At 38.6% G+C, this 24,196-nt stretch overlaps 1 protein-coding gene across 1 annotated transcript; it reads left to right on the top strand.

Moving 5' to 3' along the window:
- Positions 1-1,638: 1,638 nt before the first annotated feature.
- On the top strand, positions 1,639-24,045 carry piwil1 (piwi-like RNA-mediated gene silencing 1). Its single transcript, XM_079637060.1, has 21 exons — positions 1,639-1,909; positions 11,410-11,523; positions 11,601-11,709; positions 11,819-11,947; positions 14,212-14,426; positions 14,530-14,651; positions 14,735-14,815; positions 14,900-15,097; positions 15,344-15,452; positions 15,535-15,661; positions 20,148-20,265; positions 20,345-20,459; positions 20,551-20,738; positions 20,816-20,888; positions 20,971-21,171; positions 21,244-21,347; positions 21,682-21,752; positions 22,396-22,549; positions 22,634-22,759; positions 23,064-23,211; positions 23,315-24,045. Exons 2-21 carry the CDS (start codon positions 11,455-11,457, stop codon positions 23,429-23,431), a joined length of 2,574 nt encoding a protein of 857 aa, XP_079493186.1. The 5' UTR covers positions 1,639-1,909; positions 11,410-11,454; the 3' UTR covers positions 23,432-24,045.
- Positions 24,046-24,196: the final 151 nt, after the last annotated feature.

Below are 24,196 nucleotides of genomic sequence, written 5' to 3'. Positions count from 1 at the left end.
GAGAGAGAGAGAGAGAGAGAGAGAGAGAGAGAGAGAGAGAATTTTGAATTTTAACACACCTTTATTACAAATAACCTAAACTAATACATTCAGTTCCTACCTACAAGCATACAAAAAACTACACATTCAATATAGCAAATATCCAAATAAATACCCATAAAAAATCACTCCAAAACATGTGCAAACTGTAAACTCTCATTAATTATTTCACACAGAGCCCCCTTAAAACACCAAATCAACTCAAAAGACATAAGATCCCCCATAGCTTTGTAATACCGAAAATCAATTAAAATTCTGGATTTTACTAGATTAAAAAACACAATTTGCAAATTAACACTTGAATTGCATTCAATTCTTATTTTCCTCGTGTCATATATCGCCTTCTTCGCTTGACCCAGCAAAAAGTTCAGTAATTGGCAACAAAATCGAGAGAGAGAGAGAGAGAGAGAGAGGAGAGAGAGAGAGAGAGAGAGAGAGAGAGAGAGAGAGAGAGAGAGAGAGAGAGAGAGAGAGAGAGAGAGAGAGAGAGAGAGAGAGAGAGAGAGAGAGAGAGAGAGAGAGAGAGGGGTTGCAAAATACTTAACATTTGAATCATTAATCTCTCATTAAAGTCTGAGAGGCAAAAAAAAAAAAAACTCAATCTGGTAAATGGCGGGCTACATAGACATCATTATGAAACCGAAAGCAATGGATGAGATTCAGTAAAGAATCACTAGAACATGAAAATACATTTATCAGGGAGTGGAACTTAATTCAAATACCATTTATTAGAAAGTAGAATTTGTTGGTTTGTTTAGAAATGTTCTGTATCGAGCTAGCACTTTGTTCCAGGTTATTTTTAGGAAAAAATTCCTAACTTTCATTGGAACGTTATTTTTGGATTCTATTTTTAACCATAAACTAACTTCTGGTAATAAAAAGTTCACTGGGATACTCTTACTCTAAAAAAAAAAGAAAGAGAACAAAAAAGAAGAAAACAATCAAAACCGAGAGAACATACAAGAAGCAGCTTTAAATTATGGAATATATTTTTGCATCCAAAAACATTAATTAGGACTAAATGTGCAATTATGTTGCATACATTTATTAATCACGCGTCAAGATACAGTGCCTGATAAATGGCAGATCTCTCATGATACATGCTGAGACATTTTTTTTAAGATGTGGCAGAAATTAGGAGCGAAACCATTCAGTATTTGTGTCAACGTCTATTTTTGTACATCCCAGATTTTTTTTTCTGATAAATCAAAACAAATGATGGATTATGTATAGCCTACAGACACTTTTGCACGGCAGGAGCTCGAAAGCAGCTTATATCTATGTTGCCTATCATATCTAACTTTCACAGGCTTGATGAGGAACATAAAGCAGTGTGCATCTATTGGCATCTATTAAGCCTCCCTTAATTTATTACAGTTTTTACAGTAAGGTTAAATAAGTTATATTAACGCATAATATTACGATTTTTTAAAGCATGTTTTCCCTCAAATATAATTGTGATACTGATATGTATTGTTGTTATCGACATAACTTGAAAATGTACCTTTCACTCTGTGTGGACTGGAACAATTTTTTGTGTATTTGAACGCCATCTTGTGGTGAATGACGTGGTTTACGTGCGCCTTTCATATTAACAGTACCAGGTGACCCCCGTAACAGGTAGTTCTGTATCCTTCCAAATAAAATAGTTTTCCTCAACAACCGTTCCAATTCCATTTTTAGCTAGCTTTTCTATCAATAATAAGTAATTAAGACTTGAAAATACTGTAAAACACGACGAATTCTGGGGGGAAAAAAGGAACTAATTAAAGATGATGAATCTATTTAGCGGCGGAGGGATACAGGTAAAATCAGGTTAACGAGCTGACTGAAGTTAATTGAACGTCATTTGGCGCTGCACGAGGAAAGGGTAAGAGTCAGTCGACGATTTCTAAGGCTTCAATGACTTTATACATATATAATTAGACTGTATTGTTCCTGACAGTTGCTAAATAGTTTATTTTCTTATAAACAATGGAAATACCGTGTAAAATGTCAAAAACCATCAAATTTAGATTGTCATATTGTTTTGTCAGTTTCTGGCTATCAAGTCATAACTACACCAGATGCACTAAATTATATACACGATGATAGAGCACTTTCCTCAAGTTTTTCGGTGATATATATGTATTTCGAATCGTTCAAGTTAACGTTAACTTTTTTCAGCTAACGTTAAGTTAATATAACTTTGTTACAAGCGCACCAAACACGTTCCACGTTATAGGATATTAACAGAAATAAAATATTAAATAAAGTGATAAGGTTTAGAATTTCTTTTAAAATATAATAAAATAATAATTTAAGATATTAACGATGAACTATCATGCCGTACAGCATTTTACAGGCCTAAGTTATAATATAACGTCACTTATAAAGTGCGAACTTGTCAGAGAACTCGTTATAACTTTGACAATAAAAGTGCTCTTTTTAAATATACAAGTAAAATTAAGTTATTAAACGTTAATTTTACACTATTCAAGAATTTGAGTTTAAACCTAATTAAGACACGATTTGAATGTCACGTGGCCGCTGCGCGCCATGACCGAGAACATGGATGAATCACGTTTTTAAATTCATATCGCAAGATTTCTCAAGGCATTATATCAATTAGCTCGTTTTTCGTGGATATAAAGCCTAAGTGTCATTTGGCTATAGATAATTACTTTGACGATGAAATTACTCTTTGCAAGTATTCTTCCCAGTAAACAATTACCGTCTTTCAACGTTGAAATATGGTTGAAAATATGTCGGTCCGCCTTGGACTGGTTTACGACGTGATTTCAACTAAGTAGTTTTGGCCGGACTGTTTGACTACGTGTTTTCAACTGATCATCTAAAATGTTTTCAACTGATAATCTAAGACAGCTAGGATAAGTCTGTTATACATGCTAAAACAACAGAGAAAACAAACTACCAAACCATGTTCATTATTATCTCAAATAAATTTAAAGAGTTTTACATATTCCGTCAAAGTTATAAAAAAAATTTAAACGTTGAAAAGTCGGACAAATTTGACGTCTTTTCAATTTTCATTTTCAACCTTCAGTGGACCGTAATTAGACCGTAAAAATTACGTCTACGTCTAATAGACGACTTTTTGCTGGCTGGGTTTTTTTTTGTTGCCGAGAATAGGCCTAACGTTACTGCATTTTTTAGAGATTATGGGAGGCACTTTCAGGCACTCAAAAACTGAAACAAATAATTTCAAATTGTAAGGTTGCGCTACAAACTGAATGAGCTACACAATTTACTTCATTTTCTATTTGCAGACGTCAAAAGAACAACGTAATGCTTGGTATTTTAATGTGACGCATATAACAAGAATATGGAAAGAGCTCTTTTCCTCCTGAGTCCTGATCATTTTTCACGCTTTTTATTCCGATGTAACCGTATAAAAAGGACAACATAGGACATCGTGCTCTCCCGATTTTATTTACAAAACCATTATCTGGAATGCTTTAAGAATCCATCCTTTTCTCCCCAAATCCTCTTTTTTTTAGGTTTGTTTCCACTGATGCCATAAAATGTAATTGTCTCCCCTTTTCACTTATATTTCTTATCAGCAGTGTTTACTGAAGTGTTTTTATAGCAGGTAAATCATTTTTATTGCCAGTCAAAATGATGGAAATCACTTTGAAATATCACTCCATGTTCCAGTTAATGAACATTTAGTAACACTTAAGTGTTTCATTGAGTTTTCATTAGTACTTTAGTTGACAATAACTAAGAATGAACAATACTTCTACAGCATTTATTAATCCTAGTTAATGTTCATTTCATAATTTACTAGTAGAGGCTACATTATTAAAATCAAAAGTTGTATTTTGTTAAAGGGTTAGTTAACCCAAAAATGAAAATTAGCCCATGATTTACTCATCCTGAAGCTATCCTATATATGACCTCCTTCTTTCAGATGAATACAATCGGAGTAGGGGTATCACGATTCTCCAAATCCTCGATTCGATTACATTTTCGATTCTAAGGTCACAGTTCGATTCGATTCTCGGTTTTTACTTCTTCTTTTTTTAAAGCACAGGTTGCTATTTTATAATTTTTAGACCAGACTTTTATGCATAATATCTGACCTTTGTTCGCAATGTACCACACTACATTGTCAAATTTAAAACATTTATTAAGAACATAATGTAACAATAACTTATATCTTCTTTTGTAACTGCAGTCTTCTTCACAGAAGATGACATTCAAGTTCACAACAAAACAAACAGTTTAACAGATAAATCTATGCGTCGCGCAGAGCCACGTCTTTAAAATTCTAACACTTTATTCTCTGAGTGTAGGCTACACACACACACACAGGCGGCGCCCAACGGCTCGGGACCTTGTTAAAAAAATTAATCCTGCCGCGCCACAGAGCGCTATTTACATAGTTTTATATTAAATTTGTTTTAAATTAATACATTTTATATACATTTATTTGTCTCAAATCGTCGTTATGACTTCACACTGTGCTGCAATATACATGTTTTACATTAATTTACAGAAATCAGCTGGTTGAATGAAAATTGCTGATGTTACCGGATTTCCAGGATACATTCAGTTAACGGACGCTCTCTGAGATAAAGTGCTTCAGACTGCAGACTAAGCAACGTATTGAATTGTACAGTAGCCTCATAACATACATGATCTTAATTCCATAATGTCCTTAAACATAATATTGCAGGGCATAAACTGAGAAAATGCGCATCCGGTGTGCCATACCTCGAGTTGTCATAGACGCGGCGCTTCTCGTCCGGTGTGTGCGATACCTCGAGTCATAGACGCGGCGCAGCCCTTCTCGTCCGGTATGCGATGCCTCGAGTTGTCAAAGACGCGGCACTTCTCGCCCGGTGTGTGCGATACCTCGAGTTGTCATAGACGCGGCGCTTCTCATCCGGTGTGTGCGATACCTCGAGTCATAGACGCGGCGCAGCCCTTCTCGTCCGGTATGCGATGCTTCGAGTTGTCAAAGACTCGGCGCTTCTCGTCCGGTGTGCGATACCTCGAGTTGTCATAGACGCGGCGCTTCTCGTCCGGTATGCGATGCTTCGAGTTGTCAAAGACTCGGCGCTTCTCGTCCGGTGTGCGATACCTCGAGTTGTCATAGACGCGGCGCTTCTCGTCCGGTGTGTGCGATACCTCGAGTTGTCAAAGACGCGGCACTTCTCGTCCGGTGTGTGCGCGATACCTCGAGTTGTCAAAGACGCGGCACTTCTCGTCCGGTGTGTGCGCGATACCTCGAGTTGTCAAAGACGCGGCGCTTCTCGTCCGGTGTGTGTGCGATACCTCGAGTTGTCATAGACGTGGCGCTTCTCGTCCGGTGTGTGCGATACCTCGAGTTGTCAAAGACGCGGCACTTCTCGCCCGGTGTGTGCGATACCTCGAGTTGTCATAGACGCGGCGCTTCTCATCCGGTGTGTGCGATACCTCGAGTTGTCTTAGACGCGGCGCTTCTCGTCCGGTGTGTGCGATACCTCGAGTTGTCATAGGCGAGGCGCTTCTCGTCCGGTGTGTGCGATACCTCGAGTTGTCTTAGACGCGGCGCTTCTCGTCCGGTGTGTGCGATACCTTGAGTTGTCAAAGACGCGGCACTTCTCGTCCGGTGTGTGCGATACCTCGAGTTGTCATAGGCGAGGCGCTTCTCGTCGGGTGTGTGCGATACCTCGAGTTGTCAAAGACGCGGCACTTCTCGTCCGGTGTGTGCGATACCTTGAGTTGTCATAGGCGAGGCGCTTCTCGTCCGGTGTGTGCGATACCTCGAGTTGTCATAGGCGAGGCGCTTCTCGTCGGGTGTGTGCGATACCTCGAGTTGTCAAAGACGCGGCGCTTCTCGTCCGGTGTGTGCGCGATACCTCGAGTTGTCATAGACGCGGCACTTCTCGTCCGGTGTGCCTCGAGTTGTCATAGACGCGGCGCTTCTCGTCCGGTGTGTGCGATACCTCGAGTTGTCTTAGACGCGGCACTTCTCGTCCGGTGTGCCTCGAGTTGTCATAGACGCGGCGCTTCTCGTCCGGTGTGTGCGATACCTCGAGTTGTCAAAGACGCGGCGCTTCTCGTCCGGTGTGTGCGCGATACCTCGAGTTGTCATAGACGCGGCACTTCTCGTCCGGTGTGCCTCGAGTTGTCATAGACGCGGCGCTTCTCGTCCGGTGTGTGCGATACCTCGAGTTGTCTTAGACGCGGCACTTCTCATTCAGAATCTTATTGGCATCCATTTCGTCGTCTCGCGCTCATCATTCATCCTCTCAAAACGTAACGTTAAAGCGGGTCGCACACCGGACGAGAAGCGCAGCGCCTCGTATTTAAAATTCGAATACATTATTCTCTATGAGTGTACACACACCGCCGGCGCCATTCTGCGTTTTTATTGCTGGCCATAAACTGAGAAAGCGCGCGTCCGATGTGCGAGTGCGATACGAGTTGTGCTAGACGCGGCTCGGCGCTGCGCTTCTCGTCCACTCTTTGGCCGGTTCGCATCGCAAGCCCAAACAAGTGTGTGCGGCGTGCCTGTTGTTTTGTTTCTGGTCTAGCTAGATCCGCTGTGGTGTTGTAGTTTTAACAACGTTACTAGTTGTTGCAAAAGCATGTGAAAAAAAACTACAAAGTTTGCTAGGCGTTAATCTCGCAATAAAAAAAATTGACGCCGTTAAAATGGGTTTGCGTTAACGCCGTTAATAATGCGTTAACTGATATGAATATATGAATATATATATAAAAAAATTCTGGCTCTTCCAAGCTTGATAATAAGAGTGAATGGCTGTCTGTCTTTGGAAGTCCATCAAAGCGCATTTATTCATTATTAAAGTGCTCCACGCATCTTCGGGGGTTAATAAAGGCCTTCTGAAGTGAAGCGATGTGTTCGTGTAAGAAAAATATCCATATTTAATAGTAGGGCTGGGCGATATGGCCAAAAAAAAATATCACAATATTTTTTTTTATATCAGTCGATATCGATAATTATCGATAAATGTCAAATCTTTATTTATTTCAAGTTTAAAGACAGATTTGTACTCCTAAGTGAAAGCTGTAGAAAACAGAGCGTTGTGTTTTTAAACTACTCTTTATTGTTAGAACATATCATGACAAACTCTTCCCAAACAGGGGATCATTTCACAAATCCGAGGTAGAACATTCAAATATTTGACATTTTTCCTTAACAAAATAAATATCTTTATTTCAGTAGTATTAGCTTGAGTTAGGATGCAGATTTACTTTATACAATTTATGTTCATTAACAAAAACAGTAAAATCTGTTAAAAAAAAGTAACTAGTTTTACTTAGTTTTATTAAAATTAACCATTGGTCATCCAGCATCATGCATGATAACCACAGATAAAATGTAACTTTATGGTTTCTATTGTAACTTTATGGTTTCTATGTGAGAAACGTCACATATTGTGACGTTTCTATGGTATTTATGAAAACCAGTAGCCTAAATACATTATTAAAAACTGTAATTATATTCCATTAGTCCTTTAATACATTGTCTACATTAATAATATTATACAATTCAATATATATATCCCTTATTTCATGGTGCAGTAAATATTACTAGGCTAACGTTACAGTAACGTTAAATCCGTGGTAAATGATGGGAATGTGTAGACGGAAAAGCCTTCTGACTGTATCGTTGCGCACAGTGCTTCTCCTGTTCGTCAGCGCGGTCTCATCTGCCTTTAAACTGGTTTAAATCACTGAGACATTTGTGTTCCTTGCTGAATTCAAGCGCTCTCACTGGATCTAGTGACCGAGACCGATCAGAGTAAACGCGTCTGCTAGAGTCAGTCGAGTGAGCTCGCGCTCGCGCTGCCGTTTGGACTTTGAGCCGAGCGGATAAACGGTCCGTGTGGCGCGCGCGGTTCAAATGAGATTCGTTCCGCTTTTGGCGCAAAAACATTATCGAACATTTATCAAACTCTTGATATCGTTTTATCGAGAAAAATTATATTGCGATAATTATCGTTATCGTTTTATCGCCCAGCCCTATTTAATAGTTAATCGGCTAAAATAACTAGCTTCCGGCAGACTGCCGTACGCATCGACTTAAGCTTAAGCATCGACAGGGCTTAAGTTCAAGGGTTATTCTTTTGGCGTAAGTCTATGCGTACGGCCGTCTGCCGGAAGCTAGTTAATGCACTGTGAACTAACACGAGTAAACAATGAATGACTGTATTTTGATTAACTTTAAAGGGATAGGGATCACTACTCACCCTGAAGCCATCCTAGGTGCATATGACATAATTATTTCAGACGAATACAATCGGGAGTTATATTAAAAAATGTCCTGGCTCTTCCAAGCCTTATAAGGGGAGTCAATGAGTATTTTTTTGGAAGTCCATCAGAGTAGTGTAAGCTTTGTCACCTCTCGCGGTTCAAATAGGGCTGGGCAACCACGTTCATCATTACGTTGTGCGTCGGGTTACTCTTTTGGCGTAAGTCGACTTGCCTACGGCCGTCTCGCAGAAAGCTAGTTTTTGGAGTTAAAAAAATATATCCATTGCAGTGTTTCCTCTAGGATTTTTTCCAGCTGTGGTGGCAGGTCCATTTCCCCAGGGGGAGGGGGCGTCGCCCATGCGTGATATTCCCATGGGCACATTTGGGAATACCTTGCCCCAGGTGTTTAAACCTCCCCTAAGTATTATAATTAGGGATGGGTATCGATTCAGATGTTCCGATTCGATTTCAATTCGCAAGCTCTCAATTCGATTAAATTTCGATTCTCGATTCCACTCAATGAATATACTGTAGATTTAACACAAAACCTATATTTATAAAAAAGAACAGTGAACATAAGTTTACGAGTGGTTAATTAATAAAAAGAAATTAAGAGCCAGTATATTAAACTCTTATTATTTTAGGTACACTTGGGTACATTAAAACAGCATATATCAAATGCATACAATGAATAGACAGGATTTTGATGCAAGATGAAAAATTGATTATTGAAAAAGTCAGAACAGTCTCATGCCTTGATCAAACAGGATCAGGTTATTTTATGTTTAAGATAAAACAAACATAAAATCTCACTGCATTAGAATAACATGGAGGCTGCAAGCCTATGAAGTGTAGGAAAACTAATACTGGCTTTTGGGTGATATATAAATAAATATGGGGGGAAAAAAATCGATTCATAGCCTTTGAGAATCGATATTGAATTAACCACAATTTAAAGAACGATTAATCGAAAAATAGTTTTTCTAGTTATAATATGAAGGTTCCAATTTACAGCGGCAATGCAATTATGCGCATCCCGTGCGCCGAATGATGCACTTGAAGCAACTCAAAGTCACAGCGTGCAGCGCGTCGCATTGAAAAGTGTTAGCAGAGTACACAGACAACACACGAAATACTGTTTCACAACTACCAGTCTCTCTGACTGGCACACTTTATTTAAAAGCACAAAGCGAAGAGATATTTGATGCTTACTGTATTATATCTATGCAACAGTTTATTTAGCCTTTTCTTTTAACAGTTTTACATTTCAGTTACAGTGCGCATGAAGAACAATTCGAATTCAGAGTGCTCAGTGCTGTAATCTAACAGAACTAACGCAATAAACTCCAGTAACAGTAAGATAAAGTAATTTTATGCAAACCATAGACCTTTATCTACAAATAAAGTATAATAATGTGAACATTGATCTTGGAGAGTGTCATCGTGTTATTCGTAACCGAACGCGACGCGCTGTTTGAATGCTGAATGGAGAATGACTGAGGAGAGATGAGTTTCCATTAACTTTAACTTAACGACTTCAATATTATTTTTTACCTCACATTATGCTATCGAATGACTTTAGAAGTCTTGGAATATAGTGCACGAAAACTTTATGGTGCTTTACAATGTTTTTTATGCCTTTAGTGGGGCTTAACAATAACACAATAGTATGCACAATATCGGACGGACCTCACTGAGGATTTTTGGTGTGGCGGCCCACCACGGCTGAATGAATGTAGCGGAAACACTGCATTGACTTAAATTATAAGGCTTGGAAGAGCCAGGACATTTTTTATATATAACTCCGATTGTACTCGTCTGAAAGAAGAATGTCATATATAGGGCTGTAATCAACCAAAGGAAATCTTGGTCGACTGAAGTCCTGAAATTTTCGACTAAAAATGACGTAAGGAAAAAAAAAAACGTTAAATTAATTAGCTGCGCACTGTGCGCAGTACTTGGTAGCCTTGTTGTCCGCCTAAATGAATTATAAATAAACATTAAAAAATAGGCTATTTGCAGATTAAATCGTTTTTTACCTAATTATTTTGCACTGAAATGAGTCTGACACACGAGTCTGTCGGCTCTGACAGCGTTGCATCACGTGCACCTGCGCAATATCATAGCCTATGATTTCCGAAAATAGTACTGTTGTCAACTAGTGATATCATCACAAGAACTTTTGAGGAATATGCAACATAATTTAGACAATTGTTTTTATCATATGTATTATAATAACTGACAGGCACTATCATTTCAGCTGTGCAGCTCGCACAGAGTGAGGCTGAACACAGTAGCACAGCTTCGCGGCTGAGACAGAATAGACTATTAACTTAAAGCTTTACTCTTAAACACAAAAGGCACGTCCATTTTAATAAAAAAAATAATATTTATTAAACAAACCAGATCAAGAGCAAAAACTAAATAAAGTGCATAACTGAAAATAAAGCATCTAGGCTCAAAACTAATACAGACAGTGGCACAGCGCATTGGGCTCCAATAATTTTTTCCCGTTTTCTATATAAAAAAAAAAATGCTGCCACACTGCCGATGTCTTTGTTGACATGGTAGAAGAGGACTGACTATGAATTAAACGCTCTCACAATTAAATAAATAATAGTCAGCAAACCTTCTAGTAGCCTACTTTCTTCAATCTGTCTCTTCTCCGGTGGTTGGGCTAATCCAAAAGAAGTGAAACCAAGGGGGGTGTTCTGAAGACAGACTGTTACCTGTGAAACAGGGGTGCTCTGAAAACACCCCCATTTGCAATTAGTGCTTTCCACCTGATGAAACGAACGCGGCAAAACTAATGAAATGAACGCGCCAAAAAATCGACCAATCAGAATTTTGGTCAAGCCAGAACGTATTGACCAACAATCGACTGGGAGATTACAGCCCCTAGTCATATACACATAGGATGACTTCAGGGTGAGTAAATCATGGGCTAATTTTCATCTTTGGGTGAAGTATCCCTTTAACAAGGATAAATAAATACTGTAATAAATGTATTAATAGGCATTCTGGTTGACTACCTACTGTATTAGGCTTGAAGGATCGGTATCGGTTGATCATGATGACAAGAAATTGGTAGTTGGTATCTGCTGCAAAAATCCTGATTGGAGCCTCCCTAATTGTGACTATAACTTTACTTGTGTACAGCACTTTGAATTGGAATAAGTCAAAGCATTGTGAAGAAGCATTAAAATGACGGGACGAGCAAGAGCGAGATCAAGAGGCAGAGGTCGTGGTCAGGAGCCTGCTGCTCCTGGCGCGGTGAGTTTATTTATAATTATTTGAATATGATGACACTTTTTGGAAATTAACGTATTAATATTCCAATTCATCTGCAGCAACCATTATCACAAGAGGCTGCAAAGCCTGTTATGCCCACTCCACCTGAAGGACAGCTGGTGGGCAGAGGGAGACAGAAACCTGCACCTGGAGCTATGTCTGAAGAAGGTAAGTGCATTAGAGCAACAAGTGGAAATATATACTCTGTACTATGCTATAGTATACTATAACATTCACAAACCCCATTTCTTTGTCTTTACCTTGTTTCTTCCTGTAGTGATGCTCCAGATTTCTGCTGGCTTTCAGCAGGTAAAGATAGGGGAGAGAGGTGGGCGCAGGCGGGATTTCCATGATTCTGGTGTCCACACTCGCCAGCTCATGGAACATGTGAAAGAGTCCAAATCAGGTAACACCAAAATGTTGATGAGCATTTCTGCTCTTCTGCAGATGTCAGGGTTGGGTATTGGCACTGGTTTCTTGATTTGATTTTGTTTAATAATTTCTACTTGATTATAAATTAGATTAAGTTAGATGAACCCTTTAATGGGAATATTTCAAATGAAATGACAAAATTAGTTAAAAAATATATATTTCAAGTAAATGTTTTAAACGTTTTATTAATCAAAGTATACATAAATCAAGTTTCCACAAAAGTTTCAAGCAGCAAAACTGTTTTAACAATAATGATGAAAAGACATGTTTCTTGAGCAGCAAATCAGCATATTAGAATTATTTCTGCAGGATCTTGTGACACTTACTTAACTTTACTTGTTCTGGTGTTCATTTGTATTAACCCTCTGAGGTCGGCAAACGCGCGGGCGCGTTTTGCTCGTTTTTTTTTTTTTACATAGCAGCAAAATAGACCTAAAATACTCCCGTCAGTTTTGGTCATACAGCCTTAAGAAATATGAAAAAATAAGCTGTTAAATGTCTACTTTTTTATGTGTCCACTTACAATCGAAATAAAACATTGTGCTTTTGTAAAATAAAGTAAACAGGGAGTGCAGAGAGTGTCTCCGTGAACTTTTTTTCTGAAGCGCGTCTCTTATCTCAAACAAAACTCAGCGAATACTATTCACTCAGACATGAGATATATATCTCTATAATCATTTAAGTGTGTAGTTTTAAATTATCTAATTCAAAACTAAAATAAATATTCTCTGTTTATGTAATCTATATATAAAGAGCGAGAGATCATCCGTTCTCATTATCGTTCTGGCATCTCATTACTCTGCTAATGTGACACGCCCATCGAGAGCGCGCCGCTATTCAGACGCAGATCTGAAGCAACACATGCAAACCAGTCAACGCCCACAACAGCTGGACAACACACTCGCTGTGAGGAATAATAATATCGTGATAATCCTGGAAATTTTACCTCAAACGTGCTGGAGTAGCCTAACAACGGATCCAGCTGCAGATCATCAGTAAGTCCTTTGTTCTAATCGCGATATGAAATGGTGTCTGTAAACCGCAAAAGACTGTTTAAATTTGAATCGCGTTTCTGTGTTTGAATGAATGCACGGCGCATAAGCATGTGTTTGTTTACTACAGCTCGCGTGTGTCTGTGTGTGAATTAAACTATCTATATTGCCTACTGAGATGAGTAAAAATCGACTGAATACGTTGAAATAAAATGTCTTTGTATAAGCAACATATTAAACTTCAAATTAACATTTATGCCCTAATATATATTAGCCTATAAAAGACAATATGTTACAGACGAAATATGAAAGACAACATTTCGTTTTGGATAGATTATAAAGTTTTTACTGCCACATCAAAACCTAATTTACAAGGTGCAAACAAAATCTTAAAAGATCAATATAAGCCTTCTCTTTAAATTATTTTTGTGTTTCATTAGTGACAAATTTGGGGAGAGGATAGCCTACATCCAAAACTTTCTGAAAATACGAATGAGAATTAACTGCACAATTACTAGAAATGTTTACCTTGGATATTATACAATTTGCAAGCATACACAGTTTGTGGAAAAATACACTTTTTTCAAGATGTTTCGAACTCTGAACCAATTCTGTAGTTATATATATATATATATATATATATGTATGTGTGTGTGTGTGTTGTCTTTGCATTCTATCTTTTTTGTGGCTCAGTGACACCTGAATGAAAGCTCATTAGTATGCAGCATTAGCAGGTCTTTGTCTTCTCTCAGGTGTGAATGAGGACATTATTCATGACCTTGTTGGATCATTCACGCCCACCTGCATATTGCCTTTCCAAACAAAAAGTGTCTTACAAAATTTAAATCAATCTATTGTTTAATGTGAACGATTAGCCAGGATGATTTTCAGATAATTTTAAAGTAAACACTTTAGCCGACAACATCCATTAGTCAAAAGTATTGTGGGAATATGTGAAGTTGGTCGTTTGTGGTCTTATATCAGACAATTTAACTTTGAGTTTTTTGAATAACCACGCATAAATAATATTCTCTCAAAAATGCAAACATGTACATACATGTTGCTCAAATATTATGATAGCCATGTTCGTGCTAAATAGAGTGTAATTACACCTTTGCCATTAATATGTTTATAAGCAACTGAAAAAAATATCAGGGCATGTCAAAACATCTCAAGGACCCCAAAAACACCTTAGACCCCAGAGGGTTAATGTTTGATACTAGATTTGAATCTCTTCCTGTGACAGGTGTTTCAGGCACTGCCATAGAGCTGAGGGCCAATTTCATGCGCCTGATTTCAAGGCCTCTGTGGGCTCTGTATCAGTACCACGTGGACTACAAGCCACCTATGGAGTCTCGACGCCTGCGCTCGGCTTTGCTTTTCCAGCATGAGGAGACTCTGGGCAAAGCACATACCTTCGATGGAGCAGTTCTCTTCCTCCCAAACAAACTGCACAATACTGTATGTTTATACATCATGCTCATTATTTAATTTAATTGGTTTTTGTGGGGCTTTGGAGTGTGCATTTGATTTGATGGTCAATGATAAGTTGATTTGCCTTTAGGAGACAGTCCTGTGTAGTGAGACCAGAAATGGAGAGAAGGTTGAGATTACTGTCACACTGACCAATGAACTCCCGCCATCCTCTCCTGTATGCCTGCAGTTTTACAACATCCTCTTCAGGAGGTAATCACAGAAAGCGCACTGTTTGAAATACAGTTGTTATGTATGAGGTGTTTAAACTTCCACTCCTGTTTATTTTGTTGTAGAATCCTGAGGATACTAAACATGCAGCAGATCGGACGCCATTACTACAATCCTGATGATCCATTCAACATTCCCCAGCACAGGTTATGAAAGAAGTGTGTTGTGTGTCTGTGCACACATACCCGCTGCTGGAGAATGATTGTACAATGGACCATATCTGTTTACAGGTTGACAATTTGGCCTGGCTTTACGACCACCATCCTTCAGTATGAGTCAAGCATCATGCTGTGCACCGATGTGAGCCACAAGGTTCTGCGCAGTGAGACGGTCCTTGACTTCATGTACAGTTTGAGGCAGCAGTGTGGAGATCAGCGATTCTCTGAAGCCTGCACAAAGGAGCTTGTGGGCCTGATCATTCTGACCAAGTAAAATGAGCATACACTTACATATACTCTGCCGGTCAAAAGTCTCTTATCCTCACCAAGGCTGCATTTATTTTGATCAAAAATAAATAAAACAGTCTTATTTTGAAATATCATTACAATTTTAAAATATAAATGGGAGTTTTTCTTGGATGGATTTAATACTTGAAAAGTATTTAAATAATTAGCAAAAGTGGTTTAACGTGAGAATGTACAGACTAATGGTGTTTAAAAAATTATTATTTATAGGTACAACAACAAGACATACAGGATCGATGACATTGCCTGGGATCATACCCCTAACAACACATTCAAGAAGGGAGATACAGAGATCTCGTTTAAGAACTACTTTAAAACGGTAGCTTAATAATATAGGGAATTATTTTGACATCAGTTGCAGAATTTTATGGTCATACTCAAGTCATTCTCCTCCTCTCCAGCAATATGGTCTGGACATAACAGATGGCAACCAGGCTCTTCTGGTTAGTCATGTGAAGAGACCTGGCCCTGCAGGACTGCCTCCACCGGGACCTGCCATGCTCGTTCCAGAGTTCTGCTACCTCACAGGTAAGTCTTTTGAACCCATTAAATTGTTTGAAGAGTGCCGTTTTCTTTCATGTGATATTTTTGGATGCACTGCATAACCCGTGAAAAAGGACTCATCCTTTTTTAATAGCCAGTATCCTGTAGTTTATTGCAATCAGGGTTCGTACAATGTGCTTTAAATGCAAGAAGTACTTGAATTTGACTTGAAATTTAAAGATACAATTTGTAATTTTTACACCGCCAGAGGTGTTATTTTCAAAACAATAACAAAGACAGACCTTGATGAGGCTATGAAGGAGAGTGGAACGATGGGAGATATCGTTTTCACCATCCAGAGATGTATGGAATTCACGAATCATATAAATTACATAAGCTAATAAATAATTTTTTTGTATTAACTGTACGTTTGATCACACTTTTATATCATCGTAATTAATTATCTGCGAGGCACGTGAAATGTAATGTAGAGACCTGCATTCCCACGGGACCTAACAGAATGCTGCGCGGGACTAGATTTGATGGCCGTGCGCGGGCGGTAATGCACTCGTGTGTGTGTGCGGGTTGTGGGAGGTTGTAAAAAGATTTGCGGGACTCCTGCAAAATAGAAATATCTATAAATAAAACCTCTAAAAATTAATAAATTGTCATTCATCTGTTGCACAAAAGCAACAAGAACTACTAAAACAAAATAGAAATGATTTACAGGCCAGAGTTTCTATTTATAACATGTTTGCAGCATTGAACCATAAAGCCAACCACAAACTACGGCTGTGCCAGTAAACTCGACAACCGCACCACCACTGAGTACACTTTTTCTTTTCTTTTTATGCGAGTGCTGTTTTACATGAATATGATGACAGGAGTGAAGCAGAAAGCTTTGTTTACAAATTAAATAATAGGTTAGCAATTAAATGTTACATGGCAGCCATTTCAACGTTTGGATACTTGGATACTCAATCTCCGAATGCAAGCTTGTTTCCATATAAATTCTAAGCGTCTAAGTTATCATGCTTTTTTTTGGAATTACAAGTTCATGACATTTCCCTGACTACTTTTGACTGACAAAATTCCAGCCACTGGAAACACTAACTGATAAAGTGAGTCGTACAAAACCTTTATTGTTTAGTAAACTTTGTGTACACAAACAAGGTTGTCAATGCTCAAGTTCATGTGTAGAGCCCCTGGTGATACTTCAAGCACAGTTTCATGTTGTGTCGAGCCTCCTTAGTGTTTTAGCAATTTTGATGCATTTGATCATTGTAGTGCCCCATGCACTCCCATTCAAAAGGCATTTTGACTGAAAACGAAAATACAGTCAATCTGAAAAGTGGCGTTTCCATTCTAATTATGCTTTTACACGAATGTTTAACTCTGGTAGATTAAAGGGATAGTTCACTTTAAAATGAAAATTCTTTCATCATATACTCAAGAAGATATTTTGAAGAATGTCAGTAACCAAACAGTCAACTGGTCCCATTGACTTCCATAGTAGGAAAAAAATTATAATATGGAAGTCAATGGGACCAGTTAACTGTTTGGTTACCGACATTCTTCAAAATATCTTCCTTTGTGTTCAGCAGAAGAAAAATTCATACTGGTTTGAAACCACTTGAGGGTGAGTAAATGAGGACAGAATTTTCATTTTAAAGTGAACTATCCCTTTAATAAAAAGAACTGCATGCTTCTTGTGAAAGAACATTGTAGCCAGAGCTACCTCTCTGGCTAAGGAACAACAACACCAACGTCTTGTTCTTTTTGTTAGAAGCTACTCTGTTCTGCCTCATTTGAGACAGAACTTTTAAAGTAAAATGTGATACTCTTCATCCCAACACCAGACAATCTCAACGCCACACACAGTCTCACAAAACGTTTTCGCGGCGCTTGATTTACTGGCATTAAAATCAACTAATCGCAGTGGGAAACGTCACTGTTGATGCGTAACGTACGTGTAAGTGCATTTGGGAGTTGCAGTGTTTAGCTTCTGCTGCACGTTATTTGTACCGTTTTGTTTTATTGGTTTATTTTTGTTGATCTATTTACCTTTTTTAGAATTTAAAAGATAATAAAGATATTGTTTGATTAGTGAGATCTCTGATTTAAGTCCTTATAAACCAAAAAAGTAGTCCTTTAAAGTCCTGGAATTAAATTTTACAGTATCTGTATTAGTGATGCACCGAAATGAAAATTCTGGGCCGAAACCGATACCGAAAATTTAGGATGCACTTGGCCGAAAACCGAAACCGATAGCGAAAATTTAGGATGCACTTGGCCGAAAACCGATACCGAAAATTTAGGATGCACTTGGCTGGAAACTGAAGCCGAAAATGGCTTCTTTAAAAAACTTTAATATATATTTATTTATATTGCTTAATTTTTAATGGATCTGAAATGAAAAATCACAAACCAATAGAATAATCATCAAACTTTTATTACCACTAACAGTTACATAACAAAACCTAAAATATTTTATATATTATATATATTCTATATTACATGCGCTTCATGAGGCACACGCGCGCGGTCTCTTGCTATCTCTCCCTCTCTGCCGTGCATGCACTACACGGTTTGTAGGACAGTCTCTGTCTCGCGGGCGCGCTCGCTCTAGATTCCGGAGATTTTAACTAATTTGCGGGCATCAGTGAGCCGCTATCAATATGCGGGAGACTCCCGGAACTTCCGGGAGACTTGGTATGTCTGTATTTCTATACTGAAATAATATCGGCATTATAATTATTGATTTTTCATTACGAAATTTTTTGGTGCCCTCTCAGCTCTTGGTGCCCTACGCACAGCGCATGATGCGCGTGGTGGGAGCGGCGGCACTGGTTGTCCTCATCTGAAACTTTAAAATACTTCCATACCGCTGACATGCTCAATCTTTGCAGACGCGTGCAAACAGCTCGACCGTGAGTGAAACCCATAGATGATATGCATATCTATGGTGAAACCTGCTTGAGCACGGAGGGGCGGGGTGGGTGACGAGTGATAACAGCTCGACCGTGAGTGAAACCCAAGCGCTTGCGCGCGGATGGGAGGGCCGCGGTTGACATTCATTTTCGGCTGGCTTTTTTATTTCGGCCGAAACCGATAATGCCATTTTCGGCCGAAATTTCGGTGCACCCCTAATCTGTATGAACCCTGTGCAATTGAAGACACTGACAAAACCCTCCATGCATTCGAATATGCCTACTACTTGTCTATATTGTAGGTAAAAATTTGTATGAAAAATTAGTATGTCTAAACTTAAGTCAAAGAATTCACACAACATTAAGCAAAAAGCCTTCAAATTACCTACTACTGCCGAGATTCTGAATGGCTCATCTAAATCTTTACTATCCCACAAGACAACGAGAGAGGATTTGTGAAGTGCAGTGAAGCAATGCGACCCTATAAGTCATGTGACAACATGGCAAATGCAGTGCATCCATATCGCCACCTTGGAATTATAAGGTTCTATCTGCATTCTGACTGGTTTTGAGATATTGAGCTTTAAAGTTTTTGCATCCATTCGACTGTGTAGAAATAACCTTTTTATTTTCTAAATAAAAAGTTCCAAAATGTACACAACTTAAACAACATCATATAATGTAAACAGGGTTCCCACGGGTCCTTGAAATCCTTGAAAGTTTGTGAATTGGAAAAAAAGATTTCAAGGCCCTGGAAAGTTTTTGAAAATGGTCATAATAGATACAAGTCCTTGAAAGTGCTTGAATTTATTTTGTGCAAGAAGTTTTCTGGAAAAAAATCCATATTATTCCCTCCGGTCCGCTAATGTGTTAATGTGTTACGCGCTTCGTTAAAAGAGAAGTTCACTTGAAAATGAAAGTTAGCCCATGATTTACTTCTCCTCAAGCCATCCTAGCCTTTATATAGGGAGCTATACAGTTGGTTACAGGACATTACAAGTTTTTATTTTTTTTAACGCCTCCAAATGGCACTTTTCTCACTTCAAACATTTTTTTAAAGGCTTCCACTTTTAATGTGAAATGTCAAAATAAAAAAAATATTTCCTTTTTTTTCCTGGGGGGAAAAAAGAAGTTGCATGTCAAGGATTCGGTCACTTTTGACTGCGACAGAGCCAAGTGTGACCCCTAAATGAAGATGACTTGAGGGTTAGGTCTTTGAATTTTAGGCTATTGGACCTGGAAAGCCCTGTGTAAATAAGTTGTCACAGAATAAGAATATGTGAATAACTCAATTTTGACAAAAATGTCAGATAGAACCTTATAATTCCAAGGGGACGATATATCATTCATACTATATAGAACATACTGTTTAAAGGTTTGTTCCTTATCAAATTTCAGTACCTACACGGTGAATGATTTGCTACTTGTTTAAAGTCAATGGCAGGTGGTATTTATATTAAGGTGAAGGGGACATTTTTGTTTTAGAGACTGTTTTATTGTGCAAAATTTGTATACACCTCAAGGTGAAAATAGAACGCATTTAAGTTTTGTTTTCAAGTGTAAACAACTCCCTGACCTGTATGCATTTGTTTGCCTTGAAGGTTTGACAGATAAGATGCGAGCCGATTTCAACATCATGAAGGATCTTGCCTCGCACACAAGGCTGAGTCCTGAACAGAGAGAGAGCCGAATTAACCGCTTAATCTCCAACATCGACAGGTTCTATACCAGCCCTATTGATGTGTTATGTTTCTTAATTATGAGTATTGTATATTTCATCGGCTCTTACATACACTAGAAACGGAGACGTGCAGAATGAACTTACTACTTGGGGTCTGAGCTTTGAGAATCGACTGCTGAGTCTGAATGGAAGAGTACTGCCCTCTGAGAGGATTATACAGGGAGGCAGAGCGGTAAGACAGACAGCTTCACATCCCAAAAGGCATTAATAACGTAACCGTTTCATTGAGGGCTTGATTATTTTCTTTCGTTTTCATCTCTTAGTACGAGTATAATCCATGGGCAGCTGACTGGTCTAAAGAGATGAGAGGTCTCCCTCTGATAAGCTGCATTAATCTGGACAACTGGCTGATGTTCTATACACGCCGGAATGCAGAAGTTGCCCAATCTCTGCTTCAAACTCTCAACAGAGTGGCTGGGCCCATGGGAATCCGCATGCAGAGGGCCATCATGTGAGTTGTGTGGAACTTTGAATGTCTAAAACTTTCCATTCAATTTTCATGTTAATAAGCATTTCTTGCTCAAGCAGGATTGAGTACGAGGATCGTCAGGAATCTCTCCTAAGAGCCCTGCAACAGAACGTAGCACGTGAAACACAGATGGTGAGACTAGCAATCACATTCATGCATAATTTGAATATCCAGACTGAGCTTTTGTTTCAAACTGCTTCTGTGCCTTCCAAAGGTGGTTGTGATCCTGCCTACCAATCGAAAGGACAAGTATGACTGTGTGAAAAAGTTCCTGTGTGTGGACTGCCCCACTCCCAGCCAGTGTGTGGTGTCTCGCACCATCAGCAAACCTCAAGCGCTTATGACTGTGGCCACCAAGATTGCTTTGCAGATGAACTGCAAAATGGGAGGAGAGCTGTGGAGTGTAGAAATCCCGGTAAGACTCTCAAATGACTGACTCTGTTGGCTTGTCAAGTGTCCGATTCCAAATGTAATCTTTGTCTTTCAGCTCAAGCAGCTGATGATCGTAGGCATAGACTGTTACCATGACACCGCTGCTGGGAAGAGATCCATCGGAGCACTGGTGGCCAGTCTGAACAACGGCATGTCCAGGTAATATAAGGATTTGAAGATGGCACTGTTTAAACAAATATAAGCTTAAAATTTTGTGCTCAACATTATGTTGGACTGGTTAGGCAATAAAACAAAAGAAGTCTTTCTGTGAATGTTTTTCAAGAAACTGCAAAACATTTTAAGTAGATGCAAGTTGAGTTTTGAGTTAGAAAGGAACCTTGCATTTTGGTTATTGGTGGACTAGGTAGTCAATAGGATTTCTTAGTGAAAATAATGCTGTTGTCATTAATAATTCTGCAGTTAAAAGGTTTCAGAATCAGATTATGTGGTTGTACATAATTGTTGTATAATGTCACTTTTGTTATCTTTTCAGGTGGTTCTCCAAGTGTGTCTTGCAAAACCGTGGTCAGGAGATCATCGATGCACTGAAAGGGTCGTTGCAAGGTGTGAAATGTTGCAAAATTATTTTGGTTATTAGTTTAACCTGGCTGCTTTGCCTTGAAAAAAAATCATAATAATTATGTACCTTAATTTAACCCACCGTGTCATTCCAAATCTGTTTGACTTTAAATGAGTCTGGTGGGTTTTTGGTTAAATGCCAGAAATAAGGTTTATGGTTAACACAATCTCATGAAATCTTCAATCTTCTGAAAAAGCCAGTTGCTAACAAGTAGTTGAATGGGAATACAGAGTTTGTTGGTGACATTAAACGTCATCCTGCAGAAAAGGAAAACTCCAATACTTGTTAGTCTAATTTCACAGCCTTGTTCATGGTCTTGCAAACTATTCTCTCTCAAACATTCCAACTTGTAGATTTTAAATGAGATTGAAAGAGTTATCAGAAACTTATTGGGGGTTCATTTCTAAAATCTTAATTCATAGACTAATTTTAGCTTTATACTTCTGCCTATTTTATTTAGGCTTTAAAATTCATAAAAGTTCTTTATTTGTGAAGATTATCTTGAACAAAATGCAAGAATTCAAGACATTGGCAAAATCCCCTGGTCAAGGGAACCAGGGTGATGCGAAATTGCAAGTTTGCTTACAAAATACATCATCCCTATACTGAAGCTGTGTGTCTCTTTAGCTGCTCTGAAGGCCTATCTGAAGTACAACAATTCCCTGCCCTCACGCATCATCGTGTACCGAGATGGAGTTGGAGACGGCATGCTGCAGAGCGTGGTGGACTACGAAGTTCCTCAGATCATGCAGTCCATCAAGACCATGGGGCAAGATTACGAGTAAGCCACACTTATGCAGACACATTCACACTATGGGGATGTTGAATTCCCTTGGTTGTATTCACATTTTTGTTTTGCATACAGGCCCAAGCTGACAGTTGTGGTGGTGAAAAAGCGCATCAGCTCCAGATTCTTTGCCCGGATTGATGGCAAGATTGCCAACCCTCCTCCTGGAACAGTCATCGACACTGAGGTCACTCGTCCAGAGTGGTGTGTATAGATTATACTGTCATCACGATACTGGAATTTATTACTTCAATACGATACCTTGAAAAATATTGATATTCGATACCACAGGGAAAAACTGACATATATACTGCCATACAGATTTATTTTGAGATTATATGGATTTGTTCTGAATGGTCACATGGATATACATTTATTTGTGCATATCATAAAGGTTTTAAAAAGTCTTGAAGTTGATTTTATAAACTCTCCAGATAGCCTAATATTAGCCATTTTGTATTAGTACAATAATGCAAACTGCTCATCTTAATGCTACGTCTGCTTTCAGGTATGATTTCTTCATAGTAAGTCAGGCTGTGCGCTTTGGTTGTGTCTCACCTACACACTACAATGTGGTGTTTGACAACAGTGGCCTCAAGCCAGATCACATGCAGAGACTCACCTACAAACTCTGCCACATGTACTACAACTGGCAGGTAACAACCAATGTAGATCAGTATCACACGACTGCTAATAGCTCTACAATACTATGTGCTGTCTCATGTATTCTTCATGGCTCTCTTTCTTCTTTCTCTGAAGGGTATTGTCCGAGTGCCTGCACCATGTCAGTATGCCCACAAACTGGCCTTCCTGGTTGGTCAGAGCATTCACAAGGAGCCCAACATGAACCTGGATGACTTCTTATACTACCTGTAGCCTGCTTAAGTGATAAGATGGAGGGTCTGGAAGAATAAATGGGCCATTCTTAGTTTCTTTTCCAAGTTGAATCAGTTGAGTGAAAAATATGTTATCAGGACAACATTTGTTTATATTCCTACATATCGTGTCTTGAGTGAGAAGCAGGTATAAAAATGTTTGTTTGTAAGGGAAAAATGCTTATGGTCCTTCTTTTTTCTTTTAAATATTCCCTTCTATTGTTCTGATGTCTTCTGAAGATTAAGTCCCCGTTTCATGTAAAGGGATAGTTTAAATCGCAGATTTCTTGGATTGTGTTTAGAGGCTCTGTTAATTGAATTAAACATTTGTTTTCAAGTTTCCAATATAAAAGATGAATAGTTAAATTTGTAGTGAATGTTTTAAGCGTTCATGTACTGCATTCATTCATGTATGGTTTTCATGTTTCACACAATTAAATGGTAGCGATTGTAGATTGAAAACAAAGAATGAAAGAAATTTTCCATGTAAATCAGAAGTAATGGAAAAAGCTAAAGATGAGAAAAATAAAGTATTGATGTGTTGTTGAAATGCATCAGGATTGAGTCTTTTTGCAGGACACTGATTTGAAAAGAATAAAGCTCAAGTTCCCATGGCTTGCTAGCTTTTTTTTTTTTTTTTTTTTTTAACTTAAATTAAAAAATAATTCAGACCACGGGGTACAGTGCAAATGATTTGAGAAAATTCTGGCTTTAATTGGAATTAAATATACAATTTCTGAAAGCATGTGAATGAATGTTCAAATTT

Source organism: Phoxinus phoxinus, assembly GCF_949152265.1.
Source record: "Phoxinus phoxinus genome assembly, chromosome: 15".
Taxonomy (NCBI): Eukaryota; Metazoa; Chordata; class Actinopteri; order Cypriniformes; family Leuciscidae; genus Phoxinus; species Phoxinus phoxinus.
This window is presented reverse-complemented; position numbering and strand designations above follow the sequence as displayed.